General features: G+C 34.2%; 1 protein-coding gene across 5 annotated transcripts in view; it reads left to right on the top strand.

The window, feature by feature from the left end:
- The window catches only part of ZC3H13 (zinc finger CCCH-type containing 13), an 86,886-nt gene that overhangs the window by 8,577 nt on the left and 62,531 nt on the right, over window positions 1-15,778 (top strand). For all 5 annotated transcript variants that reach the window (XM_024755430.1, XM_024755433.1, XM_024755432.1 and 2 more), the window contains exon 4: window positions 823-934. In XM_024755430.1, the coding sequence (XP_024611198.1) occupies window positions 823-934 (112 nt within the window). The remainder of the gene's footprint in view (window positions 1-822; window positions 935-15,778) is intronic.

Genomic DNA, 15,778 nt, shown 5'->3' with positions numbered 1-15,778 from the left:
TTGCCCTCTTTTAATGGTGCTCTAGGAATAGTCTTTTAAAGGCAGTGTGTTTTCTACCTCTGCTTTATTTTTCTCACTTAGTGATGGTGTGAAAATAATTGAACATCCATTTACCAAATTGCTAATATAAATTATGAAGCTTTACCAGTGTTAAATATAAGTATGTATATTTTTCCTTAATTAAAAATGAGTATAAAAGCAGAGTATAAACTCACTGTTGAAAATCTTGCTTTGAATTTTTCAACTACTTTCTACTCTGAAATAATTTCAAATTTAAGAAGAATTGTAAGAATAACATTATTTGCTTTCATTCTTGAGATGCATAAAATATTTTCACAGTTGTTGATGTTGCATCCAACCATATACGTGTATAGATGATAATACTGTTGTTTCTAGATTAATTTTGCAGTGCTGTGGTTTAAAACTTTACCTTCCTACTCTTTGCTTTCGAATATAACTAATATATTTATGTGATTCATAGGAAAACAAATTAAGCTATTAATTACAAATTCCTTTCTCTCAGCTCACCTATAGTTTCTTATTAATATCACCAGTACCTGCCACCCCATGGAGTTTTAGTGTATGCATTTTGATTGGTATTGGGAGAAAACTTGTAAGTGATGCTTATATTTTTTTATATATTAATATATAAACAAATTTATTAGTTGTTTTTCTGAACTTTAGGAGCCATGGATAGTAGAAAAACTATATTGAGATTTGTGAGGTTATTTCTGTAAATATATTCTTATAAAATGTTATATAAATATAGATTTTTGTTGTTTTGTTTTGTTTTTTGTTTTGTTTTTGTTTTTTGGTTCAAAGGTCACCAGAAAGACCTACAGGGGATCTTAGAGAAAGAATGAAGAACAAGCGCCAAGATGTGGACACTGAGTCCCAGAAACGAAATACAGAGGAGTCATCCTCACCTGTTAGGGTAGGAATGAATTTCCCCAAACAAAGTTAAATTTCAGTAGTGATTTATTATTTATGTTCTATTTTAAATATTATCTTGTGTGCTAAATATATGGTAAATGTGTAATATTGCATTACAGTGTTCTATATGGATAATGTAATTTAGAGGGAAAAAGTCCTCTGGAAAAACTCATAATTCTTACCGTTTTAGTTCTTGGTGGTAGTTAAAATGAAGGGATCTGGTTGGCAGAGCTCAAGCTGAACTTCATAGGGTTTCTGTGCCATGGTGGACATCATGAGTATTTAAGTGTATTCTTAAGTTTTCGGAATTCAGCCAGCCATCGTTTCCTGCCTGCTTCCAAGAAGGGTTGAAGTGCCTTGCAGTACAACACTTTTAAATTAAAACAGTGAAGGCAAGGCATGGTGGTGACAGAAACTGAACTAGAAAGCACATATGATCACAGAATTTAGTGGTAAAACCAAAAGAGAAGCACAATTTATGATGTAGTTTATTGATTAAAAGAAAACATAGATGTTTGTCAGGAATGGAAATTTCCCAGATCTCATTTTTTTTTTTTAAAGAAATTTATCGTGCTCTTGTGTGTGCATTTGCAATGAATTTATTGAGATACAGTTCATCCATTTAAAGTGTACACTTGGGCAGCTTTACACGTATTCAGTCATGCATCCATCACCACAGTCTATTTTAGAACAATTTCATCACCCCAGAAAGAATACCCATAACCTTTAGTGGTCATTTCCCTAGCCCCTCAGTTGACCACCAGCCCTGGGCAAACACTATTCCAGTTACTGTCACTGTAAATTTGCCTATTCTGGATATTCATATAAATCGAGTCATACAATATGTGAGTTTTTTAGTCACTAGTTTCTTTCACTTAGCATAGTGTTTTCAAGGTTTGTGAAAGATTAGGGGATGTATCAGTATTTCACTTCTTGTTTTTGCCAAATAATATTCCATTGTATTGAGATATCACATTCTTTTTATCCATTCATCAGTCGATGAATGTTGGGGTTGTTTCCATGTTTTGGCTCTTATGAATAATGCTGCTATGAACATTTGTATACAAGTTTTTGTGTGGCCATATGTTTTTATTTCTCTTGAGTTTATATCTGGGAGTGGGATTGCTCAGTCATGTGGTAACTATGTTTAACCTTTTGAGGAACTGCTAGGATGTTTTCCAAAGCAGCTGCACCATTTTAAATTCTTTACATCAGTGTGTGAGATTTCCAGTACTCCACATCTTTGCCAGAATTTGCTGTTACCTAATTTTTTGATTATACCTATCGGTAATCTCATTGTAGTTTTGACTTGCATTTCTCTGATTGCTAGTGATGTTGAACATCTTCTTGTGTGCTTATTGGCCATTTGTATATGTTCTTTGGAGAAATGTCTATTCAGATCCTTTGTCCATTTTTAGATTGGGTTGCCTTTATTGTTGATTTGTAAGAATTCTTTATGTATTTTGGATCCAAGTCCCTTATATATATGACTTGTAAAAATTTTCTCCTATTCTGTGGGTTGTCTTTTCATGTTCTTGATGGTGTCCTTTAAAAAATGTTTTTAATTTGATGAAATCCAATTTATCTATATTTTTGTTGTGCTTTTGGTGTCACATTTAAGAAACTGTTGTCTAATTCAAGGTTAGAAAGATTTATGCCTGTGTTTTCTTCAAAGAATCTTAGAGCTTTAGCTCTTACATTTAAATCTTTGATCCATTTTGAGTTAACTTTTATTTATGATGTGAGGTAAGGGTCCAACCTTATTCTTTTGCATATGGATATCTAGTTGTCTCATTATAGCCTTTTTACGAAAGTTACTGAATTGTATAAGCAGCAACCTCTTTGATAATTTTAGATATATAGAAACTTTCTTTTGGCTATTTTGATCCTTGAAAAAAAGCTGTGTCACAGTTTTATATTATAGTTTGTAAAGACATCTTTGGGGACTTAAAGTAATGCAGTTTTAAGTATGTAGCTTTCTAATGTCTGATATGATACATAAAACGGTTTTAAAAATCTCAAATGGTAGTTCTCAGCTGGCGGTATGTATCAAAATCCTTTTGGAGGAGAAATGGTCTTTTTCAAAATACACACGCAGGTACTTTACCCTTAATCTACTGAATTAGAATTTCTAGGTAGGGGCTGAGCATGTGTATTGCATTTTGAAATAACTCTTTATTTCAGAATAATGAATGGACTCCATGGTTTGCTGGTATATGTTTAACAACCACTCAGAAAAAAAGAAAGCCATACTTTGTAGGATTTACCAATTTCTTTGGTGTAAATACTCCCATCATGGTCAGTTTCAAGCTACTACAATGGTATCACTGAATACAGAGTTGGGAAGTGTGGGAATACACACACACAATAAATGTAATTAACCACAAGAGTAAAGTGTACTAAAATATTTGGGAAGTGAGTTTTGAATAATTAGTACTGTTGGTTTTAATATTACTTATTTAATTGTTTTTATGATTTAATTTTTAGTTACAGCTTGTGCAGTTCCTAAAAATTTAACAGTTAGCTCTTGTGAGTCAGTGTGAACTGGCTCCAGCATACCACTAGGTAGATTGTACTTAATGTAAAGGGCAGACATCTGGAATTCATATTCTGAACACATTACTTTAGGAATTGTTATTTAATGCTACTGTCAGTTTCTTTATCTGTAAAATGGAGGTGATAGCTATATTATTGTGTTGCTGTGAAGAAAATATATGTAAAACAAGTATCATGACTGACTCTTCCAATGTGACAGCTTAATAAATGGTATTAGAATAGCTCTTAGCCTTTTTTCTCAAATATAAATTGGTTTTAGGCTCTTAATAGGAGATGACTATCGGCATTGGAGATTGAGGTTTTTAACAGATATCTAAGTGTAAGTAGTTGTTGATTGTAAAGGTTTATATGTTCAGCATATCATTTTAGTAGACAGCAAAGTTGGTATTTTGTTAAGACATTTATAGACAGCAAAGTTGGTATTTTGTTAAGACATTTAAAGCCTGGTTCTTGCTTTCCTTAGATGAGATAGTCCTCAGAGGCACTTAACGTCATGCACACCTAAGGGATAAAGTCTCAAGATTCAAGAGTAGTCAGGTTTTAGGGAATTCACTATCCAAACTTAGAGAAAACTGTTAATAAGTTAGGATAGCAGGTATTAATTATTTTGAGTGCTATATCTGGCACGAAAACAGGTGCTGATCATTTCTGTGGTACATTCCCTATTGTAACATGTGTGACTCTTGATCTTCACATAATGAATTTCTATGGGAAAATCATATGTAGTTTATGTAGGGGCAAGTATCGCATAGATAACATAGCATGGCTAAGATAGGATGTGTGTGATTTTCTGCAAACTAATTCCACCGTTTCTCTGTTATTGACCTCAACTCCAATGTGTCTGAGGTTGATAAACCCTGAACTTGTGGAGAGACCAATTCATAAATAGGTAAACTGTAATGCTATAGACTGTGGTAGTATGTCAGAGAGAGGAGAGCAGAGCTCACAATGGAGGGAATAAGTAACTGCCTGGGGAACCAGAGGAAAATGACATTTGCACTGGATATTGAAGGATAGATGGGATGAAGGAGGGAATGGGTGAGAGTCTAGGAAGAGGAAGAAAACCAACACAATAACAATAAGGTGTTTTAAAGGACTTGTGTGTCTGAGAACCTGTGAAGCTGTGCACCTAGAGTGAAAGAATTAACGGCATGTGTATGTGAGATGAGGGCCGAAGAGATCTATCTTGTTTACCAATTCATCTCCAGACCCTGGAACTAGTAAGTTCACTTACTGACTAAATGAAAAGTGATTCTGATGTGCAGCCATTGTTGAGAACTCCTGATGGTCTCAGGTCTGTGCTGTCCAGTGGGGCTGTTGAGCACCTGAAGTGTAGCTAGTCTGAATTGAGATGTGCTGTAAGTATAAAATACATACTGAATTTCAAGGACTTAGTATGAAAAAAAGAAAGTCAAATATCTTGTTAATAATTTTTTATGTTGGTCATATGTTGCATTGGCAATATTTTGGACATGTTGGCTGGTCTAGGTGATCAGAACCATGCTTAACATAATGGAACTGAATTTAACATGGTGAGAGGCTAATTTGAGGTAGTGTCAGTAGGATTTGATGACCAAAAGAATGAGTGGAGGGGAGGTGTTAAGCCTAACTACAGGCTTTCCATGCTATTAACTAAGATGGAAAGGCCCCTTTTGTACGCTAGACTCATAGCATCACGGACTACTAACTTTTGGCACTGTTTTCTGTATTTGCACAGACAGTAATATGCTATTTTACAACAGTTATGAAATAATAAATATATTTTTATGGTACTGGATACTTTCCACCAGTCTATAGAACTTTTCAAATGCAGTCATTGAATTGTGTTTTCTTCTTCTATAACAGAGACTTGTTATTTTACATAATTCGAGCACACAATTAAAATAGCTTTGAAAGCAAAATTAGACCTGTGAATATAGAGTCAGGAGGAACATTCAAGCATTTGTTGATGATTAGGGCATGCATGTGCTATAGGGGATCTCTGTCTCTTAAGAGAAGCTTTGTGGCCACATTCAAGAAAGTATAAAATAATTCATCATTGTGGGAGGATATCTAATAGTTTAGGATTTAGAGATGCACTGTGAGCATCCCTTGCTCACCTGAAATCTTACCTTAGAGCAGATGGGCAATGGTCTGAGTTTATTTGTATGAATTGATCTTTTAAAACATGTTTTTCTTTTTTAAGTTATAAAATACATTATACATTTACCATTTTAAACATTTTTAAGTGTACAGTTCCGTGGCATTAAGTATATTTACATTGTTATGCAATCTTTACCACCATCCATCTCCGGTATTTTTCATGATCTTTGTTTTTAACGTCTTAATCTTTTTTGTCAATCTCCTTTCTCTTATATGAAATTAAAACCATTGGAATAATGTTTCAACTGATCTGTGTAATATATTTAAAATATTTTTTCTTAATCATTTTAATGACCTTCTCTGGTTCCAATAATAAGTCATTTTCAGAAGTTTTTCTTTTGAGGCTTCAGAAGGATGTTCCCTTTTCCTTGTCCAGTATTTTTTCAAAGGTCATTTTTATCATTTCCTACCCCACCTCAACCTGATGACTTATCTTCAGACAATCTATTTAGACTTGATACTTATCCTCACCTCCACTCTGGATCTATTTAAAATGACTGCTATGCAAATTACTTTTTCAGATCTCAGTCTTTAGCTGAATCGTAAGTTGATTATCCAACTTCCAGCCTCTTTCAGATATTTTATAGGCTACCATTGATGTTGACTTTGCACACTACAGTTGATTTTGACCTACCCTTAGTGCTTGGTTCTCTGGTTTTCTGAATTGAGAACTAATTTCTAGCATGAAGCTTTCTGTCTCTGGGAACTGTACCTCCCAGAATGTATACATAATTATTAGCTTTGCTTTGTAGCCCCCTACCCAGTTTTATTCCTGTCCCTCATTTCCCTCCCCCCACCACCTAAAAAAATTCTCTTCTTTTTCTACATCTTGATATTTCTGGCTAGATGAGGAAAAAGTTTCACTGATAAGGAAGGAGATAGGACTATATGTGTTATAAAAAGCTGACTCATGCAATGGAGGGCTTTAACTTAGAAGGCCTTATTAACAGTTTTATAACTATCCTGAGTAAGTCTCTTGCACCAATATGTCACAAGTTATAGTGAGAACCAAGTGAGGACGTACATGTGAAAATTCTTTGGAAAGAATAAAACACAGTAAATGTAAAACAGCAAGAGTAGAGAGTCACCAAATTAAAAATTTGAGAATGAGTATAGGATTTAGTAGAACACAGGAGTGTTGTTTACCCATTTCAAAGGAAAAGGTTTAGAAGAGAAGGGGAAGGGTGTAAGTGGAGATACAATATATACCACCTGGTAGGAATTTGATAATGTGTATGTAGTACGTGATTGATTACTGTGATTTTTAAATGTAGATTAAAATGTTCATTTTATATAAAAATGTCTTTAGCCTTGTATGATCTGCAAATACATAATATTTTTTGATAGTATTAAAAGGAGTTCCAGTTGCCAAACCTTGGCGTATAACAACCATTTATTTTGTTCATGGATTCTGTCAGGAAATCAGAAAGGGCACAGTAGGCATGGCTTCTCTCTTCCTTTATGTCTGGAACCTCAGCTAAAGTATTAGGATGCTGGAGGCAGGAATCATTTGAAGATTTTTTCACTCTCATGTCTGGTTGTTGATGCTGGAAGTCAGCTGGAGGCCTCAGTTTCTATGTGGACCTCTTTGTATGGGTAGCATGGACATTTTCTCTGATGGCTAGGGGAGAGGGAGAGGGAGAGAGAGAGAGAGAGAGAGCGCGCGAGAGCGAGAGTGAGAGAGCGAGCTGAAATCTGGTACTAGGTGTGCTTGTTCCTACTGGGGTGCTGTTTTTTTTTAGGCCCTCTCAGCTGACAGAGCAATGAAATATATGAGTGTATACTAATTGGTGTATATGCATATATCTATAAATATTACAGGCAACCGTCTTTATCTGTATTGAGCTAAACATGAGTTCTTATTAATGTCTTTTAACTCTAATCCAGTACCACTATTTTTCTTTTTTTTTTTCTTTTCCCTCAAATGTCCCTTCCTTAGCTTGTTGGAGGTCTTTATATTAGATCCTGAGCTCTGTTTAAAAGTTTACTTTATAAAATGTGTTCACTTTAAGTGTACCATTTGAGTCTTGACAAATGTACACACCTGTATAACCACCACCACAATGAAGATACATAACATTTCCATCACCCAGAACATATCTTCATGTCTTTTTAGAGTCAGTCCCCTCTCAAACCAGGCTCCTGACAACCTCTGATCTGTCATTATAATGGAATCAGATATTATATATTCTTGGGTCTCGGTTCTTTTAGCACAATACTTTTGAAATGCAGCCATGTTGTAGTATGTGTCAACAGTTTGTTCTTTTTATTGTGGGTTACTGTTTTATTATATGGATATGTCAAAATTTGTTTACCCATTCCCCAGTTGATGGACATTAGAGTTGTTTTCTGGTTATTACGGCTATTATGAATAAAGCTGCTATGAACATTTGTGTACAAGTCTGTGTGGACATAGTTTTCTGTGGGTAAATACCTAGAGGTGGAACTGCTGAGTCATATGTTATGTGTATGTTATGTGTCTTAGCTTTATAAGAAACTGCCAAGTAGTTTTCCCTAGTGGTTATTCCATTTTACATCCTCAACCCACAGTGTATGAGAGTTTCAGTTGCTCTACATTCTTGCCAACACTTGGCATTGCTCTACTGGGTATATAGTGGCTTTAATTTGCATTTCCTTTTTTTTAAAATTAATTTATTTTTGGCTGCGTTGGGTCTTCGTTGCTGCGTGCAGGCTTTCTCTAGTTGCGGCGAGCAGGGGCTACTGTTCGTTGCGGTGTGCAGGCTTCTCATTGCGGTGGCTTCTCTTGTTGCTGAGCACGGGCTCTAGGCGCGAGGGCTTCAGTAGTTGTGGTGTGCAGGCTCAGTAGTTGTGGCTTACGGGCTCTAGAGCGCAGGCTCAGTAGTTGTGGCTCACGGGCTTAGTTGTTCCATGGCATGTGGGATCTTCCTGGGCAGATTCTTAACCACTGAGCCTCCAGGGAGGTCCCTTAATTTTCATTTCTTGATGAGTAGTGATGTTGAGCATCTTTTCATGTGTTTATTGGCCTTTTACAATTTTTTTGTGAAGTGTCCGTTTATGTCTTTTGCTTATAAGTTGGGCTGTTTGTCTTATTACAGATTTGTGGCTCTTATATGTTCTGAATACCACCAGTCATTTGCAGGATATGTGTATTGCAAATACATTTTCCCAGTATGTGACTTGCCTTTTCATTTTCTTTGTGGAGTCTTTTTTTTTTTTTTCTGCACCGTGCAGCATGCGGGATCTTAGTTCCCTGACCAGGGATCGAACCCATGCCCCCTGCAGTGGAAGCACGGAGTCTTAACCACTGGACTGCCAGGGAAGTCCCTGTGGTGTCTTTAAAGATATCCTTTAATTTTGATGAAGTCCAATTATATCCTGCCTGTATTGACACAGCTTCAGTAGTCCTTGATAGTTTCTTTGTTTCTGTTAAGATGTTCCCAGCTCATTGTATATATTTTATATCTATCCTCTACTTGGAGTCAGCCATTTTCCCCTACGTACAGCACTGGTTCTTTTATTGGGAGATGGTATTTCAGGACCACTACTTGGAAACCACTAGTTATTTTTAGGGCTTTTCATTGTATTTCACCTAGGAAATACATATGTATCTTCTCTTTAAAAACATGCACACAAACATGAGTTCAAATAGTTCAAATTTAGAATTGCAAGACTTTTACCTAATTCTTTGATTTTATAGCTGTATCACTTTTCTCTTATGCTGAAAATTTTAGTCCCTGTTGACATTCATTTGCATTATCTTACATTTAATAGTTCCAGAATAATAATTAACAATCGTATTACTAATAATATGATTACTTCAAACAGTTTAAGATGTCTTGGTAGTTCTTAGGATATATCCCGTGAGGGAAATATCTGTGATACATGTTTCTTAGGAAGAGATAGTCAAATTATTGTACTTTTTAAAAATTAATTTTTATTGGAGTGTAGTTGATTTTCAGTGTTGTGTTAGTTTCTGCTGTATACCAAAGTGCAAATTATTGTATTTTAAGTCACTTGAACAGTTGTCTGTGTGGTTAAACCACAAAATTGATGAAGTTGGGTTGATTCATTTCATTTTGATTTTAGTTTTAGGGATTTTTTAAAAATATAATTTTGTTTTCTAAGTATATAAAACATTTTCATGGTTTCAAAGTTATGAGACTGATGCCTACTGGGCTAATGAGGTATCTTATGTTTCAAAGTTAAATCTACAGAACAGGTTACATTCAGGAAAGTCTACCTTTTATCTCTTGATCACTCTTTTTTTCCCTATAGGTAACCTAAAAACTAAATTATTGGATTATCCCGCTACTTTAAAATACATATACACGACTATTTGCAGGTGACATGATACTATATATAGAAAACCCTAAAGACTCCACCAGAAAAACTTTTAGACTAATAAATGAATTCAGTAAAGTTGCAGGCTGTGAGATTAATATACAGAAATCTGTGGCATTTCTATACACTAATAATGATCTATCAGAAAGAAAAATCTATTTACAGCAGCCTCACAAAGAATAAAATACATAGAAATAAATTTAGCCAGGGAGGTGAAAGACCTGTACCCTGAAAACTGTAAGACACTGATGAAAGGGATTGAAGATGACACAAATAAATGGAAAGATATACCGTACTCATGGATTGAAAGAATTAGGATTGTTAAAATATCCATGCTACCCAAAGCAACCTACAGATTTGTTGATTCTTTCAGAATTTCTACATAGATAATCATGTCATCTCTGAACAGACACTTATTTCTTCCTTCTCAACCTGTATACTTTTTATGTCCTTTTCTTGTTTTATTGCATTAGCTGGGACTTCCATTATGATGGTGAAAAGGAATGGTGAGAGGGGACGTCCTTGTTTTGTTCCTGAGGTTAGCAAGAAAGTTTCTCACCATTAATTATGATATTAACTGTAGGTTTTGTATAGATGTTCTTTATCAAGTTGAGGAAGTTCTCCTCTGTTTCTAGTTTGTTAAGAGTTTTTATCATGAATGAGTGTTGGATTTTGTCAAATACTTTTTCTTTGTCTATCGATGTGATCGTGTCTTTTTTTTCTTTTTTAGTCTGTTGATGTGATGAATTACCTGAATTGACTTTTGAATGTTGAACCACCATTGCATATCTGGTATAAATCCCACTTGGTTGTGTGTATAATTATTTTTATATATTGTTGGATTTCATTTGCTTATATTTTGCTAATGTGTTCGGGAGTTTTGCATCAATGCCCATGAGATATCTTGGTCCTTTTTTTTTTTCTTGTAGTGTCTTCATTTAGTTTTGGTATTAGATATTTAGGTATTAATGCTGGCCTCAGAATAATTCTGTAAATATTCCCTCTGCTTCTGTCTTCTGGAAAAGACTATAGAGAATTGGTATAAGTTCTTTCTTAAATGTTTGATAGAATTCACACATGAACCCATGTGGACCTGGTGCTTTATGTTTTGAAAGGTTATTAATTATTGATTCAATTTCTTTAGTAGATATAAGTCTGTTCATATTGTCTATTCTTGATGTGTGAGTTTTGGCAGATTGTGTCTCTCAAGTAACTAGTCCATTTCATCTAGGTCATCAAATTTGTGGGCATAGCATTATTCATAGTATTCCTTTATTATCCTTTAAATGTCCTTGGAATCTGTAGTGATGTCTCTTCTTTTGTTTCTGATATTGGTAATTTTTGTTTTCTCTCTTTTTTTCTTAGTTAACCTGCATAGAAGCTTGATCTTTTCAAAGAACTGGCTTTTGGTTTTGTTGGTTTTTCTCTATTGATTTCCTGTTTTCAGTTTCATTGATTTCTGCTCTAATTTTCGTTATTTTTCTTCAGCTTACTTTAGATTTCAGTTGCTCTTCTTTTTCAGGTTTTCTAAGGTGGAAACTTAGATTATTGATTTTAGAGCTTTCTTCATTTCTATATGAATTCAGTGCTGTAAATTTTTCTCTAAACACTGCTTTCACTGCATCCCACAAATTTTGATAAATTGTATTTTATTTTCATTTAGTTTGAAATATTTTAAAATTTCTCTTGAGATTTCTTCTTTGACCCATGTGTTAAGTAGAAATGTGTTGATTAATCTCCATATATTTTGAGATTATCCAGCTATCTTTCCATTATTAATTTCCAGTTTAATTCCATTGTGATCTGAGATTAGACATTATATGATTTTTGTTCTTTTAAAAGTGTGTTTTATGGTCCATAAAATGGTCCAGAATGTTCCGTGTGAGCTTGAGAAGAATGTGTTTTCTACCTTCATCAGGTGAAGTAGTCTATCGATGTGAGTTATATCCAGTAGATTGAAGGTGCTTTTGATTTCAGCTGTGTTCTTGCTAATTTTCTCCCTCTTGGATCTGTACATTTCTGATAGAGGGGTGTTAAAGTCTCCGAATGTATTAGTGGATCAGGTATATCTCCTTGCAGTAACATCAGTTTTTACTTCATATATTTTGACACTGTTGTTAGGTGCATATATACTAAGGATTGTTATGTCTTTTTGAAGAATTGTCCCCTTTATCATTATGTAATGCCCTTTTGTCCTTGCTAACTTTCCTTATTCTGAGGTCTGCCTGTCTGAAATTAATATATCTACTCCCACTCTCTTTAGCATAGTGTATCTTTCTCCATCCCCTTCCTTTTAATTTATATGTGTCTTTATTTTTATAGTTGGTTTCTCATAGACAACGTATAGCTAGCTGGGTCTTGTTTTTTGATCCACTCTGACAATCTGTGTTTTAATTGGTGTGTTTAGTCTATTGATGTTTAAAGTAATTATTGATACAGTTGTATTAATATCTACTGTAATTGTTACTGTTTTCTATTTGTTATACCATTGTTCTTTGTTCCTGTTTTTTGTCTTCCACTGTTTTTGTGCCTTTTATGGTTTGAATTGAGCATTTTATACTATTACATGTTCTCTCCTTTCTTAACATATCAATTATACTTGTTATTTTTACTTTTTTAGTGGTTGCCCTAGAGTTTGCAATTACATTTACGATTAATTCAAGTCTACTTTCAAATAATACTATAGCACTTCACAGGTAGTCCAAGTACCTTATAATAACAAAATATTCCTAATTCTTTGCTCTGGAATATCTTAAGTGGTATCAGGATTTTCTGCTCTTGAAAGGTTTGGTAGAATTCCCATGTGAAACCACCTGAGTCTGGTACTATTTTATGAAGAAGTTCTGTAAGTAATTTATTTTTCTAGTGGAAATTAATAGACTTTTGACTTTAAGTCAGTTTTGTTAGTTTTTTTCTAGAGTATTATGTACTTTGTCTAGGTTTTTAAACTAGTTTGCATAGAGTTGTGCAAAGAAATCACGTTTTTCTGTTTTCTCTGTTCTAATGGCTACTTTCACATTGTCATATAGGATTTTGAATACTTGGGCGTTTTCCCTTTTTTCTTCATTAGTTTAGTCAGTGGTTTATTTGCATTAGCTTTTGGATTTATATATTAGTTCTTTCTCTTTTCAACACATTTATTTCTCTTTATTAATTCCCTCCTTGGTTTATTGTATTCTTTTTCTTTTTTGAATTGGTGGCATATTTATTTATTTATTTTCATATGCACACACATATTTAATGCTATAAGCATTTTTCTGATAACTGCTTTAGCTGAATTCCATGGATCTCATATATCATGCTTTCATTGTCATTATTTTTAAGGAATTCTCATCTTTAGGTTTGTATTTCACCTGTGGTCCAATAATTGCTTAATGGCATGTTTAAAATTTTTCAGATTGAAGAGCCTTTTGTTTGTTTTATATGTGTATTCTTTTCATTTTTTAAAAAATAACTTCTATATTATTGCTTTTTGTATTTCTTTTTCTCAGATTTGATAAGATTTTCTTTGTGGCCTAAGATATGGTCAATTTTTCTGAATTTTCTCTATATGCTTAAAAAGAAGGTATATTTTCTGTTGTTTGGCTTTCAGGTTCTAAAGTATATCTGAAACATCTGTTGTTTTGATCTCCTGTAGTTTACATATATCTTTGTCTACTTGATCTATCTTGGTTTGAGAATGTCTTTTAAAGTATCTTGTTAGTAGTATGCTTCTGTCTAGTTCACTCCCCATCTCCTGTAGCTGTGCTCTTCATTGCTGTATTAGTCGGTACATAGATACAGAAATATTAATAATTGTTCTCTCTTCATTGTAATTTTTAAAATACGGTGCTTGGAGATGACCTGATTTTTGTTATCTGTTGACTGTTTTTTGAAGTTTATAATCTTATTTGTTTTTTTGTGACTCTACTTATTCTGAGATGAGCTAGTATAATTTTTGTGACTTCATAAAAGAAAATCTCTGATAACCCTATTAGGAGATTTTTCTTCAGTATAGTATAAACGAAATAAACTACAGTTTCCTTAGTGTAGATCTAAGTTTCTTTACCATCTGTGTTTCTGTAGTGTTGAAAGGATCTGAAATTGCACATCTGTGAATCATTTTAAAATTTCAAAATGTCAGTTATATCTGTCCTAAAAGCTATATACTGAGCTAAGTTGTTGGGCTAATATTCAGGCCAAAAAACCACAATAAGCATTGTTCATTATTTAAAAGTTTTTAGCCTTGATCAGAAGTGTCCAGTTGAAAAGTTTTGAAAACATTAAGGTGAGAACCATAATCTTTTACAAATTAATAATAGCTTTTTGAATTGTTAATAGCTTTGATACAATATGTGATAGTAAATGACAGAAGAAAACTTTGGATTAACATTAACTTTAACTCGAGCTGCTGAGAGAAGGGTTTGACGTGCTTTCTCAAGAATGTAAACAGCAGCAAAACAAGGACAGAATTGAAACCAAGGATTGAGCAGCAAGTGTGAAAGCCGGTAGTGACTTTAAGACTTTTACAGGTATTAGAGCTAGTCAGACACTAAGCCTTGGGCCCATCTGTGAAGAGAGTACTGGTAACTTGGAAGATGGAGTTGAAGAGTTTATCCAGAATGCAGCACATAAAAACAACGTTATAGAAAATATTGAAGAGGTTCACAAATGTGGAGGAAAAACTTAGAAAACCTAATGTACATCTAATTGGAATCCCAGGAAAAAAATAGAAAATGGGAAAGGCAATATTGAAAGAAATAATGGCTGAGAATTTTCCATTATTGATGAGATATAAGCCTGCAGAAAGCACAATACATATCAAGTAGATATTATATCATAACTGCAAAACATGAGAGGCATAGAGAGAATATTGGAAAACCCAGAGATAAAAGTCAGATCTTTCTACAAAGGAACGATAGACTGATACCATCAGTAACAATAATGGAAGCCAAACTACAGTGGAATGATATTTTCAAAGCTGAAGTGAATGTATGAACCCATAGTTATGAGCCCAGCAAAACTGCTTTTCAAGAATGAGGATATAATAAAGAAGCTTTCTGGTAAAATTGAGAGTGTTGACTACCAGGAGACCTTCATTACTCAGAGACTGTCTAATAGGATATACATCAGGACGATGGAAAATGACCTTAGAAGGAAGGTCCAAAATGCAACAGTAAAGGTGAACAGAGAAAACATTTACTAGGTCGGAAAGTGTCTTTTTTTATGGCCTATTGCAGTTGTCAGAAGTGTGGCATTGTACTCTGAGGAGGTGAAGTGTAGTACCAAAGGTATAGTATGTTACTTTGAACCCCCCAGAATCCATTCAGTTGTTGTCATTTTGAAGCTGCATTTTGGTTTGGGGAGTTGACCCCAGATTCACTGCTAGACCCTCATTAGTCTAGTCTAGTCACAATAATCCCATTCTCCTTACTAATTCTGTTGATTCAGGAACCAGGCCTAATTCATTTAGCCTGTGGCTATTATCTTGCTATCAGTTATTGATTCAGATGTGGCCACGTGACTGAAGTTGGCCTACTCAGACTAAAAGAAAAAATTCTTATTTTGTGATTGGAGAGAGGCACACACTGGGTGAACCTAGATTGCTTGTCATCGTGGTAAAAGAAATATGCCTTAATGTGAAGTCAACAGTAGGAATAGCAGAGCTGTAAGAAAGGAAAAAAACAACAAGAAAATTTGGTCTCCAGTGATTTCACTGTGTTACTACATCACCCAGCCCTGAAGTTTACCCTATTTCTAGACTTCATTTTATGTGAGATTGTAATTTAAATTTATATAGCTTATAAGATTATAGTTTCTTATTTAAATTCTACCCCAAACTCCC

Source organism: Neophocaena asiaeorientalis, unplaced genomic scaffold (assembly GCF_003031525.2).
Source record: "Neophocaena asiaeorientalis asiaeorientalis breed wild unplaced genomic scaffold, Neophocaena_asiaeorientalis_V1.1 scaffold59, whole genome shotgun sequence".
Classification (NCBI taxonomy): domain Eukaryota; kingdom Metazoa; phylum Chordata; class Mammalia; order Artiodactyla; family Phocoenidae; genus Neophocaena; species Neophocaena asiaeorientalis.
Note: the sequence above shows the minus strand (reverse complement) of the source record. Positions and strands in the feature narration are given on the sequence as shown.